This window comes from Lucilia sericata, unplaced genomic scaffold (assembly GCF_015586225.1).
Source record: "Lucilia sericata isolate MDLA Ls3-8-SP2 unplaced genomic scaffold, ASM1558622v1 Contig001981F_arrow, whole genome shotgun sequence".
Taxonomy (NCBI): domain Eukaryota; kingdom Metazoa; phylum Arthropoda; class Insecta; order Diptera; family Calliphoridae; genus Lucilia; species Lucilia sericata.
The window spans coordinates 33,407-59,923 of NW_023995851.1; the positions used below are offsets into that span (position 1 = coordinate 33,407).

General features: G+C 30.2%; 1 protein-coding gene across 2 annotated transcripts; it reads left to right on the top strand.

The window, feature by feature from the left end:
- The first annotated feature begins 2,218 nt into the window (after nt 1-2,218).
- On the top strand, nt 2,219-20,728 carry LOC119613125 (synaptogyrin). Of its 2 annotated transcripts, none has more exons than XM_037969074.1 (6): nt 2,219-2,453; nt 2,891-3,163; nt 18,983-19,214; nt 19,283-19,422; nt 20,171-20,345; nt 20,415-20,728. In XM_037969074.1, the coding sequence occupies exons 2-6, from the start codon at nt 3,035-3,037 to the stop codon at nt 20,459-20,461; spliced, it is 723 nt and encodes a 240-aa protein (XP_037825002.1). In that variant the 5' UTR covers nt 2,219-2,453; nt 2,891-3,034; the 3' UTR covers nt 20,462-20,728. The 2 variants fall into 2 exon arrangements, with proteins under 2 accessions (XP_037825002.1, XP_037825001.1); XM_037969073.1 differs by having other exon boundaries at nt 2,237-2,380; nt 2,454-3,163.
- The last annotated feature ends 5,789 nt before the right edge of the window (nt 20,729-26,517 follow it).

The following is a 26,517-nucleotide window of genomic DNA, read 5'->3' on the forward strand; positions in this document are numbered from 1 at the left end:
TAGACTATAGACTAGACTATAGACTAGACTATAGACTAGACTATAGACTAGACTATAGACTAGACTATAGACTAGACTATAGACTAGACTATAGACTAGACTATAGACTAGACTATAGACTAGACTATAGACTAGACTATAGACTAGACTATAGACTAGACTATAGACTAGACTATAGACTAGACTATAGACTAGACTATAGACTAGACTATAGACTAGACTATAGACTAGACTATAGACTAGACTATAGACTAGACTATAGACTAGACTATAGACTAGACTATAGACTAGACTATAGACTAGACTAGACTAGACTATAGACTAGACTATAGACTAGACTATAGACTAGACTATAGACTAGACTATAGACTAGACTATAGACTAGACTATAGACTAGACTATAGACTAGACTATAGACTAGACTATAGACTAGACTATAGACTAGACTATAAACTAGACTATAGACTAGACTAGAGACTAGACTATAGACTAGACTATAGACTAGACTGTAGACTAGACTATAGACTAGACTAGAGACTAGACTATAGACTAGACTATAGACTAGACTATAGACTAGACTATAGACTAGACTATAGACTAGACTATAGACTAGACTATAGACTAGACTATAGACTAGACTATAGACTAGACTATAGACTAGACTATAGACTAGACTATAGACTAGACTATAGACTAGACTATAGACTAGACTATAGACTAGACTATAGACTAGACTATAGACTAGACTATAGACTAGACTATAGACTAGACTATAGACTAGACTATAGACTAGACTAGACTATAGACTAGACTATAGACTAGACTATAGACTAGACTATAGACTAGACTATAGACTAGACTATAGACTAGACTATAGACTAGACTATAGACTAGACTATAGACTAGACTATAGACTAGACTATAGACTAGACTATAGACTAGACTATAGACTAGACTATAGACTAGACTATAGACTAGACTATAGACTAGACTATAGACTAGACTATAGACTAGACTATAGACTAGACTATAGACTAGACTATAGACTAGACTATAGACTAGACTATAGACTAGACTATAGACTAGACTATAGACTAGACTATAGACTAGACTATAGACTAGACTATAGACTAGACTATAGACTAGACTATAGACTAGACTATAGACTAGACTATAGACTAGACTATAGACTAGACTATAGACTAGACTATAGACTAGACTATAGACTAGACTATAGACTAGACTATAGACTAGACTATAGACTAGACTATAGACTAGACTATAGACTAGACTATAGACTAGACTATAGACTAACTATAGACTAGACTATAGACTAGACTAGACTAGACTATAGACTAGACTATAGACTAGACTATAGACTAGACTATAGACTAGACTATAGACTAGACTATAGACTAGACTATAGACTACTATAGACTAGACTATAGACTAGACTATAGACTAGACTATAGACTAGACTATAGACTAGACTATAGACTAGACTATAGACTAGACTATAGACTAGACTATAGACTAGACTATAGACTAGACTATAGACTAGACTATAGACTAGACTATAGACTAGACTATAGACTAGACTATAGACTAGACTATAGACTTGACTATAGACTAGACTATAGACTAGACTATAGACTAGACTATAGACTAGACTATAGACTAGACTATAGACTAGACTATAGACTAGACTATAGACTAGACTATAGACTAGACTATAGACTAGACTATAGACTAGACTATAGACTAGACTATAGACTAGACTATAGACTAGACTCTAGACTAGACTATAGACTAGACTCTAGACTAGACTCTAGACTAGACTCTAGACTAGACTATAGACTAGACTATAGACTAGACTATAGACTAGACTATAGGCTAGACTATAGACTAGACTATAGACTAGTCTATAGTCTAGTCTATAGACTATAGACTAGAATAGACTAGACTATACTGTAGTCTGGAGAATAGATAATAGTCGGGTGCTATAAACTTGTCTATGGTCTTTTTGATTTGTTTAAAGTTTTATATTTACCTCTCTTTTTACGGTTTTAATTTCTACACTAAACTTTGGTTAAACTTTCTAAGTTTAAATTGCGTTCTATATTCTGTTATGTTATAGAAAAAGCTTTCTTGAAAGCTTGTTTTTTTAACTAACAACATCTGTTTGCATTTTAGTATTAATATTTTTTGGACAAAAAACAAATCAGTTCGATTAAGGTTTTGTTGTGATAACACGAGCGCTTTGTTAAAGCGTTTCAAAGAAATAATTAAATAGAAATAATAATAAACAAATATTTAATAAATAATAAAATAAATAATAAAAATAGTTAAATAAACTCAAATTTAATGTAAAATTAAAAAAGTAAACAACATAAAAACTCTAATAAATAGATGAAATAATAATAATACGTATACGCCTCCCTTTATATTTATAGGTAGAAAAAAAACGTATTCAAAAGAGAGAACAACTTATACACACATATTTTCCTTTAGAGTATACACACACATACATACATATTAACATACAAACAAACATTCCTAAGGAGCAAAAATTTTACTATAACAAGGAGATAAAGAAAAAAAAATCATATAATAAAACTAAGAACAAGCATAAAAGCTAGAGCAAAAGCAAGTTACAGTTAGAAAGAAGAGGAGAGAGAGAGCGAATGAGAAGGATTGCAATAAAACAAAAATCAAGCATAGAGAAAATTTGACATTTTAGTTTATAATTTCAAAAAGGAAACTTAAGCAATTTATTTTAAAATTTGAATAAAATAAAGGAAAAAAATAATAAAATATTTGATAAAAATTAAAAAAAGAAAGTTCATCATAAATTATATTAAATTTTAACCAAAAGAAATTTGTGTTTTAGTGTTTACAGGCAAAAGAAACGTTAAAAATCAATAATTTAGAAAATTAATAAAAAAAAATATCGAAAAATAAACCAGAAATATTTTTAGTTAAGTGTTTTTAAAAACCCAACAACTAACCTTTAAAAAACAACAAAAATATCATCATGGATATGTTAAATCAAATCTTAAATATGAATGCTGGTGGTGCCTATGGTGGTGGCAAGGCTGGTGGCGCCTTTGATCCCCTTTCATTTGCCATGAAACCACAAGTAGTGATACGAGCCTTGTGTTGGGTAAGTTTTTTTTTTTTTTTTTATATTTGAGGGTCATGTAGTACACAAAAAAAAAAAACTAATTGAAAATATGAAAAGCTCTCTTTTTTCAATATTTCAGTTTTTTTTGATTAATTTTGTAGTTTTCTCACGTTTAACCCTTAATTGTTTTAATTAAAACTATTATACTCATATAATATAATAATATGTTTTTTTCATTATTGTTCATATTTTTTTCTCTGCTTTTTGCTACAAAAGTTTGTTGCTGTAAACTTGACACCTTATTCTAACTACTCTGCTATATTTCTCTTTACCCTACAAAATGTAATATTTACATTGTACATATGTAACTACATACCTATGTACATATGTATGTATTAAAATGTTTGTTAGTTTATTTCCTTCACTTCAAATCATAGACATTTCTATTGATTTTATTTACTTTTTTATTATTATTTTTCTTTTGTTCAGCTTTTTTTTTGCACTACTGTCATTTTTTTTCGAAACAGATTTTCTAGGGAATACCCATTAATTGTACATGTGTTTTTCCTATATTTTGTTGTTGTTTTCTACTACTCAAGGCCTACGGTGAAATGTCATTGTTTAGGGTTTTTGTAAGTGGAATTCCTAAAACAAAATTTTCTGAAAATTTCCATATTTTGGGGAAAATCTATAATCTAATCAATACACTGATCTAAAACTGACTATAGTCTAGTCCATAGGCTAGTAGAGACTTTTCTTTAGACTATATGGTCTGTATTCAAGTCAATAGTCAAAACATCCAATTTATACTCCAGACTATAGTCTAATTGATAATGCTGACTAGAGTGTAATCTATAGTAAAACTATAGTTTAGCCTATGTTCCAGACAAAAATCTATCCAATAGAGCAGATTGTATTCAAGTTTATAGACCAAGCTATAGAAAAGACTACAGTTCATACTATATAAACTGCAATAGTAAAGTCAGTAGAGAAGACGAGATATAGTCCAGACTATAGAGAAGACTATAGTCCAGACTACAGACGAGCATATAATTCAGACTATAGAAAAACCTACAGTCCAGACTATAGACAAGCCGACAGTCCAGACAATAGGTACTACATATAGACCAGACTACAGGTGAGATTATAGTCCATAGTCTATATAGTCTATAGTCTAGTCTATAGTCTAGTCTATAGTCTAGTCTATAGTCTAGTCTATAGTCTAGTCTATAGTCTAGTCTATAGTCTAATCTACAGTCTAGTCTATAGTCTATAGTCTAGTCTAGTCTAGTCTAGTCTAGTCTAGTCTAGTCTAGTCTAGTCTAGTCTAGTCTAGTCTAGTCTAGTCTAGTCTAGTCTAGTCTATAGTCTAGTCTAGTCTAGTCTAGTCTAGTCTATAGTCTATAGTCTAGTCTAGTCTAGTCTAGTCTAGTCTAGTCTAGTCTATAGTCTAATCTAGTCTAGTCTATAGTCTAATCTAGTCTAGTCTATAGTCTAATCTAGTCTAGTCTATAGTCTAATCTAGTCTAGTCTATAGTCTAGTCTAGTCTAGTCTAGTCTAGTCTAGTCTAGTCTAGTCTAGTCTAGTCTAGTCTAGTCTAGTCTAGTCTAGTCTAGTCTAGTCTAGTCTAGTCTAGTCTAGTCTAGTCTAGTCTAGTCTAGTCTAGTCTAGTCTAGTCTAGTCTAGTCTTGTCTAGTATAGTCTAGTCTAGTCTAGTCTAGTCTAGTCTAGTCGTCTAGTCTAGTCTAGTCTAGTCTAGTCTAGTCTAGTCTAGTCTAGTCTAGTCTAGTCTAGTCTAGTCTAGTCTATAGTCTAGTCTATAGTTTAGTCTATAGTTTAGTCTATAGTCTAGTCTAGTCTAGTCTAGTCTAGTCTAGTCTAGTCTAGTCTATAGTCTATAGTCTAGTCTAGTCTAGTCTAGTCTAGTCTAGTCTAGTCTAGTCTAGTCTAGTCTAGTCTAGTCTAGTCTATAGTCTAGTCTAGTCTAGTCTAGTCTAGTCTAGTCTAGTCTAGTCTAGTCTAGTCTATAGTCTATAGTCTAGTCTAGTCTAGTCTAGTCTAGTCTAGTCTAGTCTAGTCTAGTCTAGTCTAGTCTAGTCTAGTCTAGTCTAGTCTAGTCTAGTCTAGTCTAGTCTATAGTCTAGTCTAGTCTAGTCTATAGTCTAGTCTAGTCTATAGTCTAGTCATAGTCTAGTCTATAGTCTAGTCTATAGTCTAGTCTATAGTCTAGTCTATAGTCTAGTCTATAGTCTAGTCTATAGTCTAGTCTATAGTCTAGTCCATAGTCTAGTCCATAGTCTAGTCTATAGTCTAGTCTATAGTCTAGTCTATAGTCTAGTCTATAGTCTAGTCTATAGTCTAGTCTATAGTCTAGTCTATAGTCTAGTCTATAGTCTAGTCTATAGTCTAGTCTATAGTCTAGTCTATAGTCTAGTCTATAGTCTAGTCTATAGTCTAGTCTATAGTCTAGTCTATAGTCTAGTCTATAGTCTAGTCTATAGTCTAGTCTATAGTCTAGTCTATAGTCTAGTCTATAGTCTAGTCTATAGTCTAGTCTATAGTCTAGTCTATAGTCTAGTCTATAGTCTAGTCTATAGTCTAGTCTATAGTCTAGTCTATAGTCTAGTCTATAGTCTAGTCTATAGTCTAGTCTATAGTCTAGTCTATAGTCTAGTCTATAGTCTAGTCTATAGTCTAGTCTATAGTCTAGTCTATAGTCTAGTCTATAGTCTAGTCTTGTCTAGTCTATAGTCTAGTCTATAGTCTAGTCTATAGTCTAGTCTATAGTCTAGTCTATAGTCTAGTCAATAGTCTAGTCTATAGTCTAGTCTATAGTCTAGTCTATAGTCTAGTTATAGTCTAGTCTATAGTCCTAGTCTATAGTCTAGTCTATAGTCTAGTCTATAGTCTAGTCTATAGTCTAGTCTATAGTCTAGTCTATAGTCTAGTCTAATAGTCTAGTCTATAGTCTAGTCTATAGTCTAGTCTATAGTCTAGTCTATAGTCCTAGTCTATAGTCTAGTCTATAGTCCTAGTCTATAGTCTAAGTCTATAGTCTAGTCTATAGTCTAGTCTATAGTCTAGTCTATAGTCTAGTCTATAGTCTAGTCTATAGTCTAGTCTATAGTCTAGTCTATAGTCTAGTCTATAGTCTAGTCTATAGTCTAGTCTATAGTCTAGTCTATAGTCTAGTCTATAGTCTAGTCTATAGTCTAGTCTATAGTCTAGTCTATAGTCTAGTCTATAGTCTAGTCTATAGTCTAGTCTATAGTCTAGTCTATAGTCTAGTCAATAGTCTAGTCTATAGTCTAGTCTATAATCTAGTCTATAGTCTAGTCTATAGTCTAGTCTATAGTCTAGTCTATAGTCTAGTCTATAGTCTAGTCTAGTCTAGTCTAGTCTAGTCTAGTCTATAGTCTAGTCTATAGTCTAGTCTATAGTCTAGTCTATATTCTAGTCTATAGTCTAGTCTATAGCCTAGTCTACAGTCTAGTCTATATTCTAGTCTATAGTCTACTCTATAGTCTAGTCTATAGTCTAGTCTATAGTCTAGTCTATAGTCTAGTCGATGGTCTAGTCTATAGTCTAGTCTATAGTCTAGTCTATAGTCTAGTCTATAGTCTAGTCTATAGTCTAGTCTATAGTCTAGTCTATAGTCTAGTCTATAGTCTAGTCTAGTCTATAGTCTAGTCTATAGTCTAGTCTATAGTCTAGTCTATAATCTAGTCTATAGTCTAGTCTATAGTCTAGTCTATAGTCTAGTCTATAGTCTAGTCTATAGTTTAGTCTATAGGTTTTGAATTTCTATACTATAATCTAAATTTAAAAATTTTGGGTATAAAAAATCTCGAGAAATTCAAAACCCTCTAGTTTTGTGACATATGTATGTACGTTTATATGAGCATTTGCAATTTATTAACAATTTCTTTCTTTTTGATTACAAATCATTTATTTATATATATTATTGCTATTAAAATGTTTACGTATTTTAATAGTTAAATTAAAATTCCCCATACACTTAGAGAAATATTTTAAAGCAATCTAAATAAGAAATTAAAAGTTTAATTTAAAACGCTTTGAAATTCTTCTTTTGGAAAAAAATACCTCTAGAAAACTTTCAAAAATCGTGTTAGGAAATTCGAAAAATTTTCTTTAAAAGCAATTTAAAACTTCAGTTGAAAAGTTTTCTTTAAAAACTCTAAAACTTTTCTCTACCAAAATGCAAATTTTTTTCTTTAGAAAACTATAAAGCTTTTTTTAATTTGAAAAGATTTCTAATGTAAACTTGAGAAGCTTTTTAAGAAAATTTTGAAGGATTTAAAGAAAACTATAGACATCATCTAAATAAAGATTTATAAAGAAAACTTTAGACAAATTGTGTTAAAGTTTTCTAAAAAAACTTTGAAGGTTATCTTAAATTTGGCACAGTCAATCATATCACTCCTACTTGTTTTATATAAAAAAATATACGTTTACGATCTCTTGCCAAATGACTAATATCAAATACTCTATCAATATTTTATAGAACTTTCCAACTTTAATTTGTGTGAAAAATTTCTACAACAATTTACTTTGAACTTTTAGTATTTTTTTAATATCCCTTAATAAACTAAACAAAGCACGTATTGGAAGGATAATAAAAGATAACTTGACAATACTAATGCGTATAAGTAATTTTATTTTGTGTAAAAAATATAAAATAGCAATTATATGATGCCCCGGGGGATATAATTAACCTTTGTTAGAGGACACAACATGTGTTACAAAATCATGCCAAACATTCAGACAATTAAACTCAATTAACTCTAATCCAAAGCTAATTGTAAAGTGGCATGTGATTTTTGTGCTGTTCATGGGGCTCCAGATCTCCCTGTTTGGAAATTAAGAAATTTGAAAATGACAACAAAATTATAAACAAACTATAAGTTTTATTTGTCGAAAATTTAGTTTAGAAAACTAGTCTAGTTCTACAGCTAGTCTAGGTCTAGTCTATAGTCTAGTCTATAGTCTAGTCTATAGTCTAGTCTATAGTCTAGTCTATAGTCTAGTCTATAGTCTAGTCTAGTCTATCGTCTAGTCTATAGTCTAGTCTATAGTCTAGTCTATAGTCTAGTCTATAGTCTAGTCTATAGTCTAGTCTATAGTCTAGTCTATAGTCTAGTCTATAGTCTAGTCTATAGTCTAGTCTATAGTCTAGTCTATAGTCTAGTCTATAGTCTAGTCTATAGTCTAGTCTATAGTCTAGTCTATAGTCTAGTCTATAGTCTAGTCTATAGTCTAGTCTATAGTCTAGTCTATAGTCTAGTCTATAGTCTAGTCTATAGTCTAGTCTATAGTCTAGTCTATAGTCTAGTCTATAGTCTAGTCTATAGTCTAGTCTATAGTCTAGTCTATAGTCTAGTCTATAGTCTAGTCTATAGTCTAGTCTATAGTCTAGTCTATAGTCTAGTCTATAGTCTAGTCTATAGTCTAGTCTATAGTCTAGTCTATAGTCTAGTCTATAGTCTAGTCTATAGTCTAGTCTATAGTCTAGTCTATAGTCTAGTCTATAGTCGTCTATAGTCTAGTCTATAGTCTAGTCTATAGTCTAGTCTATAGTCTAGTCTATAGTCTAGTCTATAGTCTAGTCTATAGTCTAGTCTATAGTCTAGTCTATTAGTCTAGTCTATAGTCTAGTCTATAGTCTAGTCTATAGTCTAGTCTATAGTCTAGTCTATAGTCTAGTCTATAGTCTAGTCTATAGTCTAGTCTATAGTCTAGTCTATAGTCTAGTCTATAGTCTAGTCTATAGTCTAGTCTATAGTCTAGTCTATAGTCTAGTCTATAGTCTAGTCTATAGTCTAGTCTATAGTCTAGTCTATAGTCTAGTCTATAGTCTAGTCTATAGTCTAGTCTATAGTCTAGTCTATAGTCTAGTCTATAGTCTAGTCTATAGTCTAGTCTATAGTCTAGTCTATAGTCTAGTCTAGTCTATAGTCTAGTCTATAGTCTAGTCTATAGTCTAGTCTATAGTCTAGTCTATAGTCTAGTCTATAGTCTAGTCTATAGTCTAGTCTATAGTCTAGTCTATAGTCTAGTCTATAGTCTAGTCTATAGTCTAGTCTAATAGTCTAGTCTATAGTCTAGTCTATAAGTCTAGTCTATAGTCTAGTCTATAGTCTAGTCTATAGTCCTAGTCTATAGTCTAGTCTATAGTCTAGTCTATAGTCTAGTCATAGTCTAGTCTATAGTCTAGTCTAGTCTATAGTCTAGTCTATAGTCTAGTCTATAGTCTAGTCTATAGTCTAGTCTATAGTCCTAGTCTATAGGTCTAGTCTATAGTCTAGTCTATAGTCTAGTCTTAGGCGAGTCTATAGTCTAGTTTATAGTCTAGTCTATAGTCTAGTCTATAGTCTAGTCTATAGTCTAGTCTATAGTCTAGTCTATAGTCTAGTCTATAGTCTAGTCTATAGTCTAGTCTATAGTCTAGTCTATAGTCCACTCTTTAGTATAGTCTTTAGTCTAGTCCTATAGTATAGTCTATAGTATAGTCTATTGTCTAGTCTATTGTCTAGTCCTAGTATATAGTCTAGTCCATAGTCTAGTCTATATTCTAGTCTATACTCTGATCTATAGTCTAGTCTATAGTCCTTTAGATACGACTAAAATTTTCTATTTCCATGGGCTTTGTAAAAACATCAAATAACTCTTCATAAAATTTAAAACAGGGACAATCAAATACTAATGGTTATATACACACTTCTACACACACACAAACATTAAAACGTGATGTAGGACAATACATAAACATTAAATAGTGTTCTTCTAAATGGACACAACAAAAAACAAGGGAAATAAGAATGAGAACATCATAAAAAGCAGAGAGAATACTACGACTACGTGTATTTATGGCTAAAATAACAGGAAGGGGAAACATAATGTAAGAGTGAGTGTGTGAATATATGTACATGTTACAGTGTACGTGTGTAGTATTCATAAAATACGTTATATTTTCTTGTTAGAGAGAGAGAGAGAGAAAAAAAATTCTAAAAAAGAATAATTGATGGAAATGCTTAAGTGTTTTTTTTTTCTTTTATATATTTTTGTTAAACTTACAGCTTTTGTTCATTTTTTTATTTATAAATAGCTTAATATATTGAATTTATATGTTTAGCAAAATATATAAAAAAAAAATAAAATTTTTGTGTTCCATTTTCTTTCTGTTAAATATTGTTGACAAAAGTCAGTAGTTGCAGGGTGGTATTTGAAAATTATATTTATTTCATTTTTCTTTCGAGGTTTGACCTATAAATTGACACTTTTACAGAATTAAAGTGGAATAAATTTAAGAAAATTAAGTTTATTTTGCTTAATAAGGTAAATGAGTAAAATATTATTAAACTGATTAAAGTAGTTATGTAATTTTGTAGAAATTTATTAGAAGAATATAATTGGAGAACATTATGGTGTTAATTATTTAAAAAAGTTACAAATTTTTTTTAACGATAATACTTAGTACATATGTATACAGTCTAGTCTATAGTCCAGTCTAATCTAGTCCTTAGTGTAGTCTATAGCCTAGTCAATAGTCTAGTCTATAGTCTAGTCTATAGTCTAGTCTATAGTCTAGTCTATAGTCTAGTCTATAGTCTAGTCTATAGTCTAGTCTATAGTCTAGTCTATAGTCTAGTCTATAGTCTAGTCTATAGTCTAGTCTATAGTCTAGTTTATAGTCTAGTCTATAGTCTAGTCTATAGTCTAGTCTATAGTCTAGTCTATAGTCTAGTCTATAGTCTAGTCTATAGTCTAGTCTATAGTCTAGTCTATAGTCTAGTCTATAGTCTAGTCTATAGTCTAGTCTATAGTCTAGTCTATAGTCTAGTCTATAGTCTAGTCTATAGTCTAGTCTATAGTCTAGTCTAGTCTAGTCTAGTCTAGTCTAGTCTATAGTCTAGTCTATAGTCTAGTCTATAGTCTAGTCTATAGTCTAGTCTATAGTCTAGTCTATAGTCTAGTCTATAGTCTAGTCTATAGTCTAGTCTATAGTCTAGTCTATAGTCTAGTCTATAGTCTAGTCTAGTAGTAGTCTAGTCTATAGTCTAGTCTAGTCTAGTCTATAGTCCTATAGTCTATAGCTATAGTCTAGTCTAGTCTATCTAGTCTAGTCTATAGTCTAGTCTAGTCTAGTCGAGTCTAGTCTAGTCTAGTCTATATCTAGTCTAGTCTATAGTCTAGTTATAGTCTAGTCTATAGTCTAGTCTATAGTTAGTCTATAGTCTAGTCTATAGTCTAGTCTATAGTCTAGTCTATATCTAGTCTATAGTCTATTACTTAGTCTATATAGCCTAGTCTATAGTCTAGTCTATAGTCTAGTCATAGTCTAGTCTATAGTCTTATCTATAGTCTAGTCTATAGTCTAGTCTATAGTCTAGTCTATAGTTAGTCTATAGTCTAGTCTATAGTCTAGTCTACAGTCTAGTCTATAGTCTAGTCTATAGTCAGTCTATAGTCTAGTCTATAGTCTATAGTCTAGTCTATAGTCTAGTCTATAGTCTAGTCTATAGTTTAGTCTATAGTCTAGTCTATAGTCAAGTCTATAGTCTAGTCTGTAGTCTAGTCTATAGTCTAGTCTATAGTCTAGTCTATAGTCTAGTCTATAGTCTAGTCTATAGTCTAGTCTATAGTCTAGTCTATAGTCTAGTCTATAGTCTAGTCTATAGTCTAGTCTATAGTCTAGTCTATAGTCTAGTCTATAGTCTAGTCTATAGTCTAGTCTATAGTCTAGTCTATAGTCTAGTCTATAGTCTAGTCTATAGTCTAGTCTATAGTCTAGTCTATAGTCTAGTCTATAGTCTAGTCTATAGTCTAGTCTATAGTCTAGTCTATAGTCTAGTCTATAGTCTAGTCTATAGTCTAGTCTATAGTCTAGTCTATAGTCTAGTCTATAGTCTAGTCTATAGTCTAGTCTATAGTCTAGTCTATAGTCTAGTCTATAGTCTATTCTATAGTCCTAGTCTATAGTCTAGTCTATAGTCTAGTCTATAGTCTAGTCTATATTCTAGTCTATAGTCTAATCTATAGTCTAGTCTATAGTCTAGTCTATAGCGTAGTCTATAGTCTAGTCTTTAATCTAATCTATAGTCTAGTCTATAGTCAATTCTATAGTTCATAAAATTTGAATCTACTGATATGATAATCCCTAAAAGATACACGAAAAGTAGCTACAATAACAATAACTTAACAGGATTATTTATATATATATTTTCTTCAGTAAAGGTGTCCTTAAGCATTTTTCAATCACAATATGATTTAACAATTTTATTCTTTGTTCCTCTATGATCTCTAATATGTACTTATAATACATTTTACAATATTCCACATCACAGCACTAAATAAATAAATCCTTTTAATCCAACTAAGTGCATGCCCTCTCACCCTACTAAACGTATGAGTACTATTATTTTCATCTTGCAAATTACACATTACGTATACGCTAGAGTGACCTTAAAAACAAAGTATAGAAAAAAATCTACAATAACTATAAAAAAATCTGCTAAAAAATGGTCTAGTAAAACAAAATCGTAAACTTTACTATACTTATTTATACCCTTCGAACTATAAGTAGAATAACAAAAAAAAAAAAAAAAAATGAAATTACAAGGCAATTTTTACAACCTTGTGCAAGTACATATCCCATTTTATATACATTGCTTTAAGTACCAGGTAGTATTTTTCTTTTACTTTTGTTTTTAACGTAAATGGGTCAAATCATAAATATTTCATTAGTTTCCAAGGCCACCAATGACCTTCAAGTACAAATACAACATTAAATCTAAAAAATTAATACACAAACAAACACAGAAACACACTTACATATGCATACATATTTTTCACACCTGTTAGCATTGTTGTTGTTGTTTGTTGCAATAGTTGTAGTTTGTTTAAAAGTGTTAGTTGGTTGTTGTTTCAAATACAAATTCTCGATTTTTGTTATAAACTCACATACAAACACACATACATATGTATGTTTATAACAGAGATGGAAAATGTTTACAAAACTTTAAAGAAACGGAAAAACTTTGCCATAAGTTTTTTTTAGAAAACTTTAAACCTGAAACTGAAGCTTCCTATAGAAAACTTTTATATATTTAGAAAACTGTATATAGATACTGATTTGAGTTTTCCATATCTGATACTTTCTATCCGGTTGAATTAATGTGTTTGTGTTTGAGATGAATGTGTAAAGTTTTAAAGTAAAGAAGAAAAATCAAAAATTATAAGTTTTTTACAGAACAAGTAAAGAAGAAAGGTGGACTTACATGTCATATCTTGTTAGAAAAGGTTGAGCACGAAAGAGTAGTGCTTGTGCTTGTTCTATACGGAAGACTAAAGACGAGACTTTTGACTAGAATATGGAAAATACCATAGACTAGACTGTAGACTACACTACACACCACACTATAGAGTAGACTATAAACTGGACTGTAGAATAAACTTTAGACTAGACTATAGATTTGACTATAGACTAGACCATAGATTTGACTATAGACTAGACTATAGAATTGACTATAGCCTAGACTATAGACTAGACTATAGGCTAGACTATAGACTAGCTAGTAGACTAGACTATAGACTAGACTATAGACTAGACTATAGACTATACTATAGACTAGACTAGAGATAGACTAGACGAGAGACTAGAACTGTAGACTAGACCTAGAGACTAGACTATAGACTAGACTATAGACTAGACTATAGACTAGACTATAGACTAGACTATAGACTAGAACTATAGACTAGACTATAGACTAGATTAGACCTAGACTATAGACTAGATATAGACTAGACTATAGACTAGCTATAGACTAGACTATAGACTAGACCTATAGACTAGACTATAGACCAGACTATAGACTAGACTATAGACTAGACCTAATAGACTAGACATAGACTAGACTATAGACTAGACTATAGACTAGACTATAGACTAGACTATAGACTAGACCGATAGACTAGACCTATAGACTAGACTATAGACTAGACTATAGCTAGACTATAGACTAGACTATTAGACTAGACTATAGACTAGACTATAGACTAGACTATAGACTAGACTATAGACTAGACTATAGACTAGACTATAGACTAGACTATAGACTAGACTATAGACTAGACTATAGACTAGACTATAGACTAGACTATAGACTAGACTATAGACCTAGACTATAGACTAGACTATAGACTAGACTATAGACTAGACTATAGACTAGACTATAGACTAGACTATAGACTAGACTATAGACTAGACTATAGACTAGACTATAGACTAGACTATAGACTAGACTATAGACTAGACTATAGACTAGACTATAGACTAGACTATAGACTAGACTATAGACTAGACTATAGACTAGACTATAGACTAGACTATAGACTAGACTATAGACTAGACTATAGACTAGACTATAGACTAGACTATAGACTAGACTATAGACTAGACTATAGACTAGACTATAGACTAGACTATAGACTAGACTATAGACTAGACTATAGACTAGACTATAGACTAGACTATAGACTAGACTATAGACTAGACTATAGACTAGACTATAGACTAGACTATAGACTAGACTATAGACTAGACTATAGACTAGACTATAGACTAGACTATAGACTAGACTATAGACTAGACTATAGACTAGACTATAGACTAGACTATAGACTAGACTATAGACTAGACTATAGACTAGACTATAGACTAGACTATAGACTAGACTATAGACTAGACTATAGACTAGACTATAGACTAGACTATAGACTAGACTATAGACTAGACTATAGACTAGACTATAGACTAGACTATAGACTAGACTATAGACTAGACTATAGACTAGACTATAGACTAGACTATAGACTAGACTATAGACTAGACTATAGACTAGACTATAGACTAGACTATAGACTAGACTATAGACTAGACTATAGACTAGACTATAGACTAGACTATAGACTAGACTATAGACTAGACTATAGACTAGACTATAGACTAGACTAGACTATAGACTAGACTATAGACTAGACTATAGACTAGACTATAGACTAGACTATAGACTAGACTATAGACTAGACTATAGACTAGATATAGACTAGAATATAGACTAGACTATAGACTAGACTATAGACTAGACTATAGACTAGACTATAGACTAGACTATAGACTAGACTATAGACTAGACTATAGACTAGACTATAGACTAGACTATAGACTAGACTATAGACTAGACTATAGACTAGACTATAGACTAGACTATAGACTAGACTATAGACTAGACTATAGACTAGACTATAGACTAGACTATAGACTAGACTATATAGACTAGACTAGACTATAGACTAGACTAGACTATAGACTAGACTAGACTATAGACTAGACTATAGACTAGACTATAGACTAGACTATAGACTAGACTATAGACTAGACTATAGACTAGACTGTAGACTAGACTATAGACTAGACTGTAGACTAGACTATAGACTAGACTATAGACTAGACTATAGACTAGACTATAGACTAGTCTATAGACTAGACTATAGACTAGACTATAGACTAGACTATAGACTAGACTATAGACTAGACTATAGACTAGACTATAGACTAGACTATAGACTAGACTATAGACTAGACTATAGACTAGACTATAGACTAGACTATAGACTAGACTATAGACTAGACTATAGACTAGACTATAGACTAGACTATAGACTAGACTATAGACTAGACTATAGACTAGACTATAGACTATAGACTAGACTATAGACTAGACTATAGACTAGACTATAGACTAGACTATAGACTAGACTATAGACTAGACTATAAACTAGACTATAGACTAGACTATAGACTAGACTATAGACTAGACTATAGACTAGACTATAGACTAGACTATAGACTAGACTATAGACTAGACTATAGACTAGACTATAGACTAGACTATAGACTAGACTATAGACTAGACTAGACTATAGACTAGACTAGACTATAGACTAGACTATAGACTAGACTATAGACTAGACTATAGACTAGACTATAGACTAGACTATAGACTAGACTATAGACTAGACTAGACTACTATAGACTAGACTATAGACTATAGACTAGACTATAGACTAGACTATAGACTAGACTATAGACTAGACTATAGACCTAGACTATAGACTAGACTATAGACTGGACTATAGACTAGACTATAGACTAAACTCTAGACTAAACTCTAGACTAAACTCTAGACTAAACTATAGACTAGACTGTAAACTAGACTATAAACTAGACTATAAACTATAGTATAAACTAGACTATAACTAGACTATAAACTATACTATAGAATAGACTATAGACTAGACTATAAAACTAGACTATAGGCTAGACTATTGTTAAGACCATAGACTAGATTATGGTCAAGACTATATACTAGACTACAACTAGTCGAGACTATTTAAAAATCATAAAATCTATTTCGTGTTTTCTCTTTAATCTCCACATTTTTGCTTTATTCATTCATTTACGTTAACACAAACTAAATGTGTTTTTGCGAATAATAAAACCACTACTATTGAATTAATAATATAAACAGAGAAAATATGGCAAAATATACATTTGTTTAGAATGTCATTTAGATTTCTAACTAGAAGAATATTCTGAAATTTATAAATATAGCAAGCACTACAATTATATAAATGTTACCCTGACCTTTAGGAGGGGAAAAAATCTAAAGAAAGAAAAAAGCAATAATGACAAGGTTGAAAGTACATGTATTTGCAATATTTCAGCAAAAATTTTCTACACAAGTAATGCAACTTTTGAAATTTACACAATGTTGACTGTTTAATTATGCAAAGTAATAAACAGAAATTTCTGCTAACATAGTTCTATAAGTATTTTGCTATAGTTTGCTATGTTTTGCAAGTTTTTTGCAAGTTTTTTTTTTGTAGTATTTAGTTTATTGAAAACTTTAGTTTAGTTGTTTTAGTAGTACTTATACTAGTTTTGTTATACATATACTATAACATTTAGTTATTGTTTATGTATGAGTAAAGTTTATTATCTCATCTTGTTGGAAAAAAAGTATCACTTTTGTTCTAGTTTTCGTTTCAGTTTGTTTTGACATTTTTCTTCTATTATGTCAATTATTTGTTGTTTTTTTTTTGTGTCTTTATAAAAAAAGTTTTTTTTTTATATTTTATGCAACTGGGCGTATGATGAATGTTAATGATTTGTCAAAGGGGGAAAATTATAAAGCTTTTATTTTAGTTGGTTTTTTGTCTTAAACTTGGTTCCCTTAGGCTAAATTTTACTTGGACATTTTATCTTAAAAACAGTAAGTTTTCAATGTTTGATATTACTTTGAAGAAGTGCAGCGCTTTAGGGGTTTTAAATTACATTTCCCCTTTTTGTTTTTTAAGTTTCCCCTTAAGGTTTGATTAATATGTATTAAGGAAATGAGCAAAAACATTAAATTTTATAATCAATATTGTTAAATTTCTATAAATATAAAACAATATTTAAAATTTTGTTAAAAATTTTTCTTCCCCACTTTTGGGATTTTCTTAAGAGTTATTGGGAATTTGTAAAAAATGCAAAATTTTACATTGTTCTCTCCTAATTTCTTTAATTGTTAGAAAATTATGTCATTTTAAGTAATGTTTGTTGAAAAATTAACATCCCCAGTTTTGGGAATTTTTGAAAATATTTTAGGAATTTGTTTAAAATTAAATTTTTTGCTAAATTTTTATTCATTAAGTTATAATTAATAAAACTGGGGTATTTAAAAAAAAAAATTCTATAATATATTAAAATCCCCAGTTGGGGATTTCCTTCAAACATTTTAGGAATATCTCAAAAAAGTTAAATATCTCAAAATTTAGCTTCTAAGTTTCTTTTAGCAGCAACATTTTTAATTTATACTTTGATTTTAAGTTCCCCACTTTTGGGATTTTTGGTAAACTTTCTGGGAATTTGTTAAAAATTTAAATTTTTATAAATTTTTTTGATTATTATCTTAAATTCTAGTAAAATTTTGCTATTTTAAGTAAAATATTAAGAAATATTAAAATCCCCATTTTTGGGATTTTTCAAAAATATTTTAGGAATTTGTTAAAAAGAACATTTTTACATAATTTTTTGTTTTATTTATTGAATACTGTTAAAACTATGACATTTTCAATGTTTTTTTATGAGGTTTGAACTTCCCCGTTTTGGGATTTTCTGCAAACATTTTAGGAATTCCGTAAAAATGACTAATTCCTAGAATGTTTCCTTAAATTAACTTAGTGGTAATTAAATTTAAATTTTATAGCTTAATTTAAAGTTCCCCACTTGGGGATTTTTTAAAAAACATTTTAGGAATCACGTAATACATATATGTATTTTTTACAATTTTCTGACCTATTGTTCAAAAAATTATTAAATTTTGTAATTTTTAAATATTTTTGTACCATTTTTGGAATTTTCCTTAAATATTTTGGAAATTAAAAAATAATGTCTAAATATTAAAAATATTCCACTAAAAACTCTTCCCATAGTGCGATTTTCCAATATAAATTTTTATTAAAAACTATGTAGATATTTGCAATTGACGTCTTTTTTATTTGTTTATATCGTATTGATTTATATTATTTAAAAAAACTATCTCTATTATTACTCCCCAACTCCCCACCCCATTGGCCCACTTAATTAACATGCTATAAACAATGCAAATTTAGTGCCACCAACAAAAACAACGTAATAACATTTTAATTGTCTCTATTACATGTGTTTGCATGAATTAAAATTTGTTCTTCGTTCTATTCATTTCTATTCTATTTTCTCTGTCTATTTTTAGCTTTTCTCCATTGTTGTCTTCGGTTGCATATCGTCAGAAGGTTATCGCGAAGAAGATGGCAAAGATGTTTGCATATTAAACGATGACAATATGGCCTGCAAGTATGGCAATACAGTGGGCGTTTTTGGTTTTCTTGCGTCCATGGCGTTTATAGTGGGTGAATTTCTATTCGAACGCATGTCATCGGTGAAAAGTCGGAAACGTTTTGTGATGGCTGATATGGGTTTTTCAGGTAGGCGGGGAAATAAACCTAAATTTAAGTAAATTGTATTAATAGAATCTTATTTTTTAACGTTTTAGCCTTTTGGGCCTTCATGTATTTTGTGGCCTTTATTTATATTTGGTCTCAGTGGAGTTCGGCTGAAATGCCTCCTGGTGGCATTGGTGCCAGTAATATGCAAGCTGCCATTGTTTTCTCATTATTTTCCATATTCACTTGGGTAAGTTTTTCAGTTCTAGTTTTGTTCTGTTCCAATTCTATTCTAGTTCTGTTCCAGTTCTGTTCTAGTTCTGTTCTAGTTCTGTTCTAGTTCTGTTCTAGTTCTGTTCTAGTTCTGTTCTAGTTCTGTTCTAGTTCTGTTCTAGTTCTGTTCTAGTTCTGTTCTAGTTCTGTTCTAGTTCTGTTCTAGTTCTGTTCTAGTTCTGTTCTAGTTCTGTTCTAGTTCTGTTCTAGTTCTGTTCTAGTTCTGTTCTAGTTCTGTTCTAGTTCTGTTCTAGTTCTGTTCTAGTTCTGTTCTAGTTCTGTTCTAGTTCTGTTCTAGTTCTGTTCTAGTTCTGTTCTAGTTCTGTTCTAGTTCTGTTCTAGTTCTGTTCTAGTTCTGTTCTAGTTCTGTTCTAGTTCTGTTCTAGTTCTGTTCTAGTTCTGTTCTAGTTCTGTTCTAGTTCTGTTCTAGTTCTGTTCAAGTTCTGTTCTGTTCTGTTCTAGTTCTGTTCTAGTTCTGTTCTAGTTCTGTTCTAGTTTTGTTCTAGTTCTGTTCTAGTTCTGTTCTAGTTCTGTTCTAGTTCTGTTCTAATTCTGTTCTAGTTCTGTTCTAGTTCTGTTCTAGTTCTGTTCTAGTTCTGTTCTAGTTCTGTTCTAGTTCTATTCTAGTTCTGTTTTAGTTCTGTTCTAGTTCTGTTCTAGTTCTGTTTTAGTTCTGTCTAATTCAACTCTACATCTTTTATTGGTTTTCTGCCTCCTTTTTCCAGGCTTTATGTGCTTTCTTGGCTTATAAACGTTTCTTAATTGGTGCAGGCGATGAATTTACCTCAGCCTTTGAAAATGATCCTGCCAATGTTGTGCATCAACAGGCCTACAATAGCTATTCCGTGGACAATGATAATGATCAATATAGTGCTTCACCCTTCACAGCTCAGCAAACAGGTGAATAGACTTTATGATAAACAAATTAGACATTTTATCTTAAATCTGGTTAACAATTTATATTTGTAGGCATGGAGCAACAACCCAATATGGATTATCAACAGCCCACCTATTAGATATCATTTAAAACACCCTAAAAACATAGAAAATATTCCTTAGATTTTTGTAGTTCACTTGACATACTACTTACTACTCACTGTTGATATTTCCCTGAAAAATACATAAAATATTTTTGCAAATTTTGAACTAAATCTGTCGCTCAAGGTAAAGAACAACAAATAAAACATTGTAAACTTGAACAATACAAAACATACACCGAAATGATACATATTTAAAACAAAAACAAAAAACATTAAAACATTAACAAACTCACACAATAAAACTGTAATAAAACATACATATTATTAAACAAAAATTTAGAAAAAAAAAGATAAATTTACTATTATATATACAACAACAAAAAACACACACCTAAAATTGTAAGTTTAAATAAAAAACCACAACAACAAGCAAAACAAAAAAAGAAAACATGAAATAAAGGCTTTGTTTGGATATAAAATTATACACTGAAAACAAAAATTTGCTTCAGCTTTAGATGAGAATTTAAACAAAAAAAACCAAAAGAAAACTTTTGTATTTTAATAAGTATTAAAAAACCAAATATATTTAAAAAAAGAATTGAAACAATAAAAATTAAAAATTTGTTAAAATATACATACATACTATACAATACTTATTTATACATAAATAAATAAAAAAAAGTAACTAACAAGGTTTTTATAAAACTTTGTTAATTATTGCAAAAAAATTAATAAACATTTAAAAAAATATAGAACAATTGGTATTTACAAAACTGTCAGAAAAATAATTGTATTATAAACGTCATAAATAATAATAAATGTTGCAAAAACCAAAAGCATTATTATAATATATAAATGTATTGATAACTCAGGTTATAATTCAAACAAAAAAAATTATAAAGATTATTTAATATTTTCCAAAAATATATATTTTAATTTAGTTTATTCTTAAGTATTATTTGTATTATTTACATTAGTAATTAGTTAAGCTTTAATTAAAAAAAATACATAAAAGGGGAATCATAATACTGATCTAGTTCTAGTTCAGTACTAGTTCAGTTCTAGTTCAGTTCTAGTTCAGTTCTAGTTCAGTTCTAGTTCAGTTCTAGTTCAGTTCTAGTTCAGTTCTAGTTCAGTTCTAGTTCAGTTCTAGTTCAGTTTTAGTTCAGTTCTAGTTCAGTTCTAGTTCAGTTCTAGTTCAGTTCTAGTTCAGTTCTAGTTCAGTTCTAGTTCAGTTCTAGTTCAGTTCTAGTTCAGTTCTAGTTCAGTTCTAGTTCTGTTCCAGTTCTGTTCTAATTCTGTTCTAATTCTGTTCTAGTTCTGTTCCAGTTCTGTTCTAGTTCAGTTCTAGTTCAGTTCTAGTTCAGTTCTAGTTCAGTTCTAGTTCAGTTCTAGTTCAGTTCTAGTTCAGTTCTAGTTCAGTTCTAGTTCAGTTCTAGTTCAGTTCTAGTCCAGTTCTAGTTCAGTTCTAGTTCAGTTCTAGTTCTGTTCTAGTTCTGTTCTAGTTCTGTTCTAGTTCTGTTCTAGTTCTGTTCTAGTTCTGTTCTAGTTCAGTTCTAGTTCAGTTCTAGTTCAGTTCTAGTTCAGTTCTAGTTCAGTTCTAGTTCAGTTCTGGTTCAATTCTAGTTCAGTTCTAGTTCAGTTCTAGTTCAGTTCTAGTTCAGTTCTAGTTCAGTTCTAGTTCAATTCTAGTTCAGTTCTAGTTCAGTTCTAGTTCAGTTTCAGTTCAGTTCTAGTTCAGTTCTAGTTCAGTTCTAGTTCAGTTCTAGTTCAATTCTAGTTCAGTTCTAGTTCAGTTCTAGTTCAGTTCTAGTTCAGTTCTAGTTCAGTTCTAGTTCAGTTCTGGTTCAATTCTAGTTCAGTTCTAGTTCAGTTCTAGTACAGTTCTAGTTCAGTTCTAGTTCAGTTCTAGTTCAATTCTAGTTCAGTTCTAGTTCAGTTCTAGTTCAGTTCTAGTTCAGTTCTAGTTCAGTTCTAGTTCAGTTTCAGTTCAGTTCTAATTCTGTTCTAGTTCTAGCTTCTCAATTGTTTCTGTGTTTCCAGATTGTTTAGTTATGTTACAATGGATACACTGAGCAAAATATTTGCTTTAGAATTTGTTATCATTCCTCTATAGCAGATTTATGTTAACACATATATTTAATTAGTTTTTAATTTTTTCATATCGTTTATATGTTTTGCATTACTTTTAACTACTAATTTTAAAATTAACCTTTCTTTTAATCTAAAAAAACTTAAGAAGAAATGACATAATAATATTAATAAATAATTAGTATTATTCAACGATTTTATAAAAAAAAAAAACAATACACTCATTAATTAAACACACACTTAGTTGTTCAATAAAAGTTAAAAGTAAATAAATTTAAAATAAAAAAAAAAACAAAAATAAACATTTAACTTATTTTGCGTAATAATTTACTTTAACAAATCCACTTAAATGCCAAAATCGAAATAAAAACTAAAAATGACAAAAGAAAATTTGCTGTTTAACAAAATTACCAGCCTCCTTACTCCACCCTAACTCTCCCCAAAACAAAAATACATTAAAAAATGAAATATAGAAAAAAATAAAGCATTGTTACATTTAAAAAATAATTTTCAAATAAAAATTATATATAAATAAAAATAAATTGACATACATATAACAAAACATACATATATTTATATAATTGTCTATTTAAGTAGTAAATGTGCGCGTTTTTTTTTAGAAAAAATAAAAATATAAAATAAATAATAAAATTAAAAAAAATACATAAATACACAATAAAGAAAAACATAAATATGATTATACATATAAATGTAACTAATAATGATTATGTTATATTATTAAATTAATAAATAAACAAACTATAAATGAAAATAAAATTTAATTTACATAGAAGAAGAAAAAACTATGATAAATATGTTTGGTTGAAAAGAAAATTATTTGAAAATAAAACACAATAAAAAATAATATAAAAATAAAATTTAAATGTGTTTTTATGATGGTTTTTCTTTAAGTGCAAAGAAAAAATTCGGATCTAATTAACTTCAGTTTTGCTCTAGGTACCTACTAGTTTAGTTCTAATACATTTCTACTACTGAACTACTTTTTTCTTTCATTTATTGTAAATTTAATGTAAAATTGTAACATCTTACCTTAATATTCCAAATCAAATATAGTAAATAAACGATGACAGCTCTATAGAAATGTTAAATCAGCAAACATTATCAGCAGAATAATATTAAGTACAAGACAATGTTATAAATAAATAAAGTTAATGTTAATATCAACAATAGTCTGTTTATTAAACACAAAACACACAAAAACGTAAAATCTTATTGAAAATCAGGTTTGTTTACTTTTGTATAATGTAAATAAACAAAACAACATACTGTTAACGAAATAATGTTACTGTTAAGATTAACATTATTTTATTATCTTTACTAAACCCAAAACAACAACACGCATCTGCAAAAACAAACCTTACTTCAATACATTTGCTCATGTCAAGTTTGTTTTACTTTGTCATTTTATTTTTTTACTCTTTCTTTGCACTTGCTGTTTTAGTGGCGCCAACTACTTTACTACTTCTTTTTTTTTCAAGCAACAACAACTAATAAATAAATGAAAAATTATCATGTGGTCTGCAAATTTTTGTTAAACACTTTTTTATTATTATTAAGCAACAAATGCTAATTTAATTATTTAATTACAATTTCAAAAACATTAAGGCATATTTATTTCAACAAACAACAATTGCAACAATAATAAAAACTTAAAAACATTTAACACAACATGCGGCCGCCTCGATTTTGTTAAACACTTTTTTCTTTTATTTTATAGCAAAATTATTACTTTTTTTTAGAATTATTATTAGGAACACTTTGGCATTTTACTTGTTATTAAATATATAGCCTTTCAACACTTTTAATTAATAAATTATTAATTTTATTTCTATATCTCACAGACGATTATACATTCTTTTGGAGGTTCGTTTGACAACTAAATGAATTGCATTTGAAAATTGCAAACGAAAAAGCAAGGAAGCTAAAAATGTAAACACAGGGATGGATACTGGATTTTAGTAATACTTGTCACTCTAGCTAGCCTTAACTAGTTCAGCTCAGTTCGGATCTAGTTATGTTTTAGTTCTGTTCTAATTCTGTTTTAGTTCTGTTCTAGTTCTGTTCTAGTTCTGTTCTAGTTCTGTTCTAGTTCTGTTCTAGTTATGTTCTAGTTCTGTTCTAGTTCTGTTCTAGTTCTGTTCTAGTTCTGTTCTAGTTCTGTTCTAGTTCTGTTCTAGTTCTGTTCTAGTTCTGTTCTAGTTCTGTTCTAGTTCTGTTCTAGTTCTGTTCTAGTTCTGTTCTAGTTCTGTTCTAGTTCTGTTCTAGTTCTGTTCTAGTTCTGTTCTAGTTCTGTTCTAGTTCTTTCTAGTTCTGTTCTAGTTCTGTTCTAGTTCTGTTCTAGTTCTGTTCTAGTTCTGTTCTAGTTATGTTCTAGTTATGTTCTAGTTCTGTTCTAGTTCTGTTCTAGTTCTGTTCTAGTTCTGTTCTAGTTCTGTTCTAGTTCTATTCTAGTTCTGTTCTAGTTCTGTTCTAGTTCTGTTCTAGTTCTGTTCTAGTTCTGTTCTAGTTCTGTTCTGTTCTAGTTCTGTTCTAGTTCTGTTCTAGTTCTGTTCTAGTTCTGTTCTAGTTCTGTTCTAGTTCTGTTCTAGTTCTGTTCTAGTTCTGTTCTAGTTCTATTCTAGTTCTGTTCTAGTTCTGTTCTAGTTCAGCTCAGTTCGGATCTAGTTATGTTTTAGTTCTGTTCTAATTCTGTTTTAGTTCTGTTCTGGTTCTGATCTAGTTCGTTCTAGTTCTGTTCTAGTTCTGTTCTAGTTCTGTTCTAGTTCTGTTCTAGTTCTGTTCTAGTTCTGTCTAGTTTCTGTTCTAGTTCTGTTCTAGTTCTGTTCTAGTTCTGTTCTGTTCTAGTTCTGTTCTAGTTCTGTTCTAGTTCTGTTCTAGTTCTGTTCTAGTTCTGTTCTAGTTCTTCTAGTTCTGTTCTAGTTCTGTTCTAGGTCGTTCTAGTTCTATTCTAGTTCTGTTCTAGTTCTGTTCTAGTTCTGTTCTAGTTCTGTCTAGTTCTGTTCTAGTTCTGTTCTAGTTTCTGTTCTAGTTCGTTCTAGTTCTGTTCTAGTTCTGTTCTAGTTCTGTTCTAGTTCGTTCTAGTTCTGTTCTAGTTCTGTTCTAGTTCTGTTCTAGTTCTGTTCTAGTTCTGTTCTAGTTCTGTTCTAGTTCTGTTCTAGTTCTGTTCTAGTTCTGTTCTAGTTCTGTTCTAGTTCTGTTCTAGTTCTGTTCTAGTTCTGTTCCTAGTTCTGTTCTAGTTCTGTTCTAGTTCTGTTCTAGTTCTGTTCTAGTTCTGTTCTAGTTCTGTTCTAGTTCTGTTCTAGTTCTGTTCTAGTTCTGTTCTAGTTCTTTCTAGTTCTGTTCTAGTTCTGTTCTAGTCTGTTCTAGTTCTGTTATAGTTCTGTTATAGTTCTGTTATAGTTCTGTTCTAGTTCTGTTCTAGTTCTGTTCTAGTTCTGTTCTAGTTCTGTTCTAGTTCTGTTCTAGTTTCTGGTTCTAGTTCTGTTCTAGTTCTGTTCTAGTTCTGTTCTAGTTCTGTTCTAGTTTCTGTTCTAGTTCTGTTCTAGTTCTGTTCTAGTTCTGTCTATTCTGTTCTAGTTCTGTTCTAGTTCTGTTCTAGTTCTGTTCTATTTCTGTTCTAGTTCTGTTCTAGTTCTGTTCTAGTTCTGTTCTAGTTCTGTCTAGTTCTGTTCTAGTTTCTAGTTCTAGTTCTAGTTCTGTTCTAGTTCTGTTCTAGTTCTGTTCTAGTTCTGTTCTAGTTCTGTCTAGTTTAGTTCTGTTCTAGTTCTGTTCTAGTTCTGTTGTAGTTCTGGTCTAGTTCCGTTCTAGTTTTGTTCTAGTTCTGTTCTAGTTCTGTTCAAGTTCTGTTCTAGTTCTGTTCTAGTTCTGTTCTAGTTCTGTTCTAGTTCTGTTCTAGTTCTGTTCTAGTTCTGTTCTAGTTCTGTTCTAGTTCTGTTCTAGTTCTGTTCTAGTTCTGTTCTAGTTCTGTTCTAGTTCTGTTC

Bases quoted from the DNA above. Each gene is read 5' to 3' on its own strand.
- LOC119613125 (XM_037969074.1), top strand. From the start codon at position 3,035: ATGGATATGTTAAATCAAATCTTAAATATGAATGCTGGTGGTGCCTAT. The intron at 3,164-18,982 runs GTAAGTTTTTTT...GTCTATTTTTAG, and splicing joins TGATACGAGCCTTGTGTTGG to CTTTTCTCCATTGTTGTCTT. The intron at 19,215-19,282 runs GTAGGCGGGGAA...TTAACGTTTTAG, and splicing joins GGCTGATATGGGTTTTTCAG to CCTTTTGGGCCTTCATGTAT.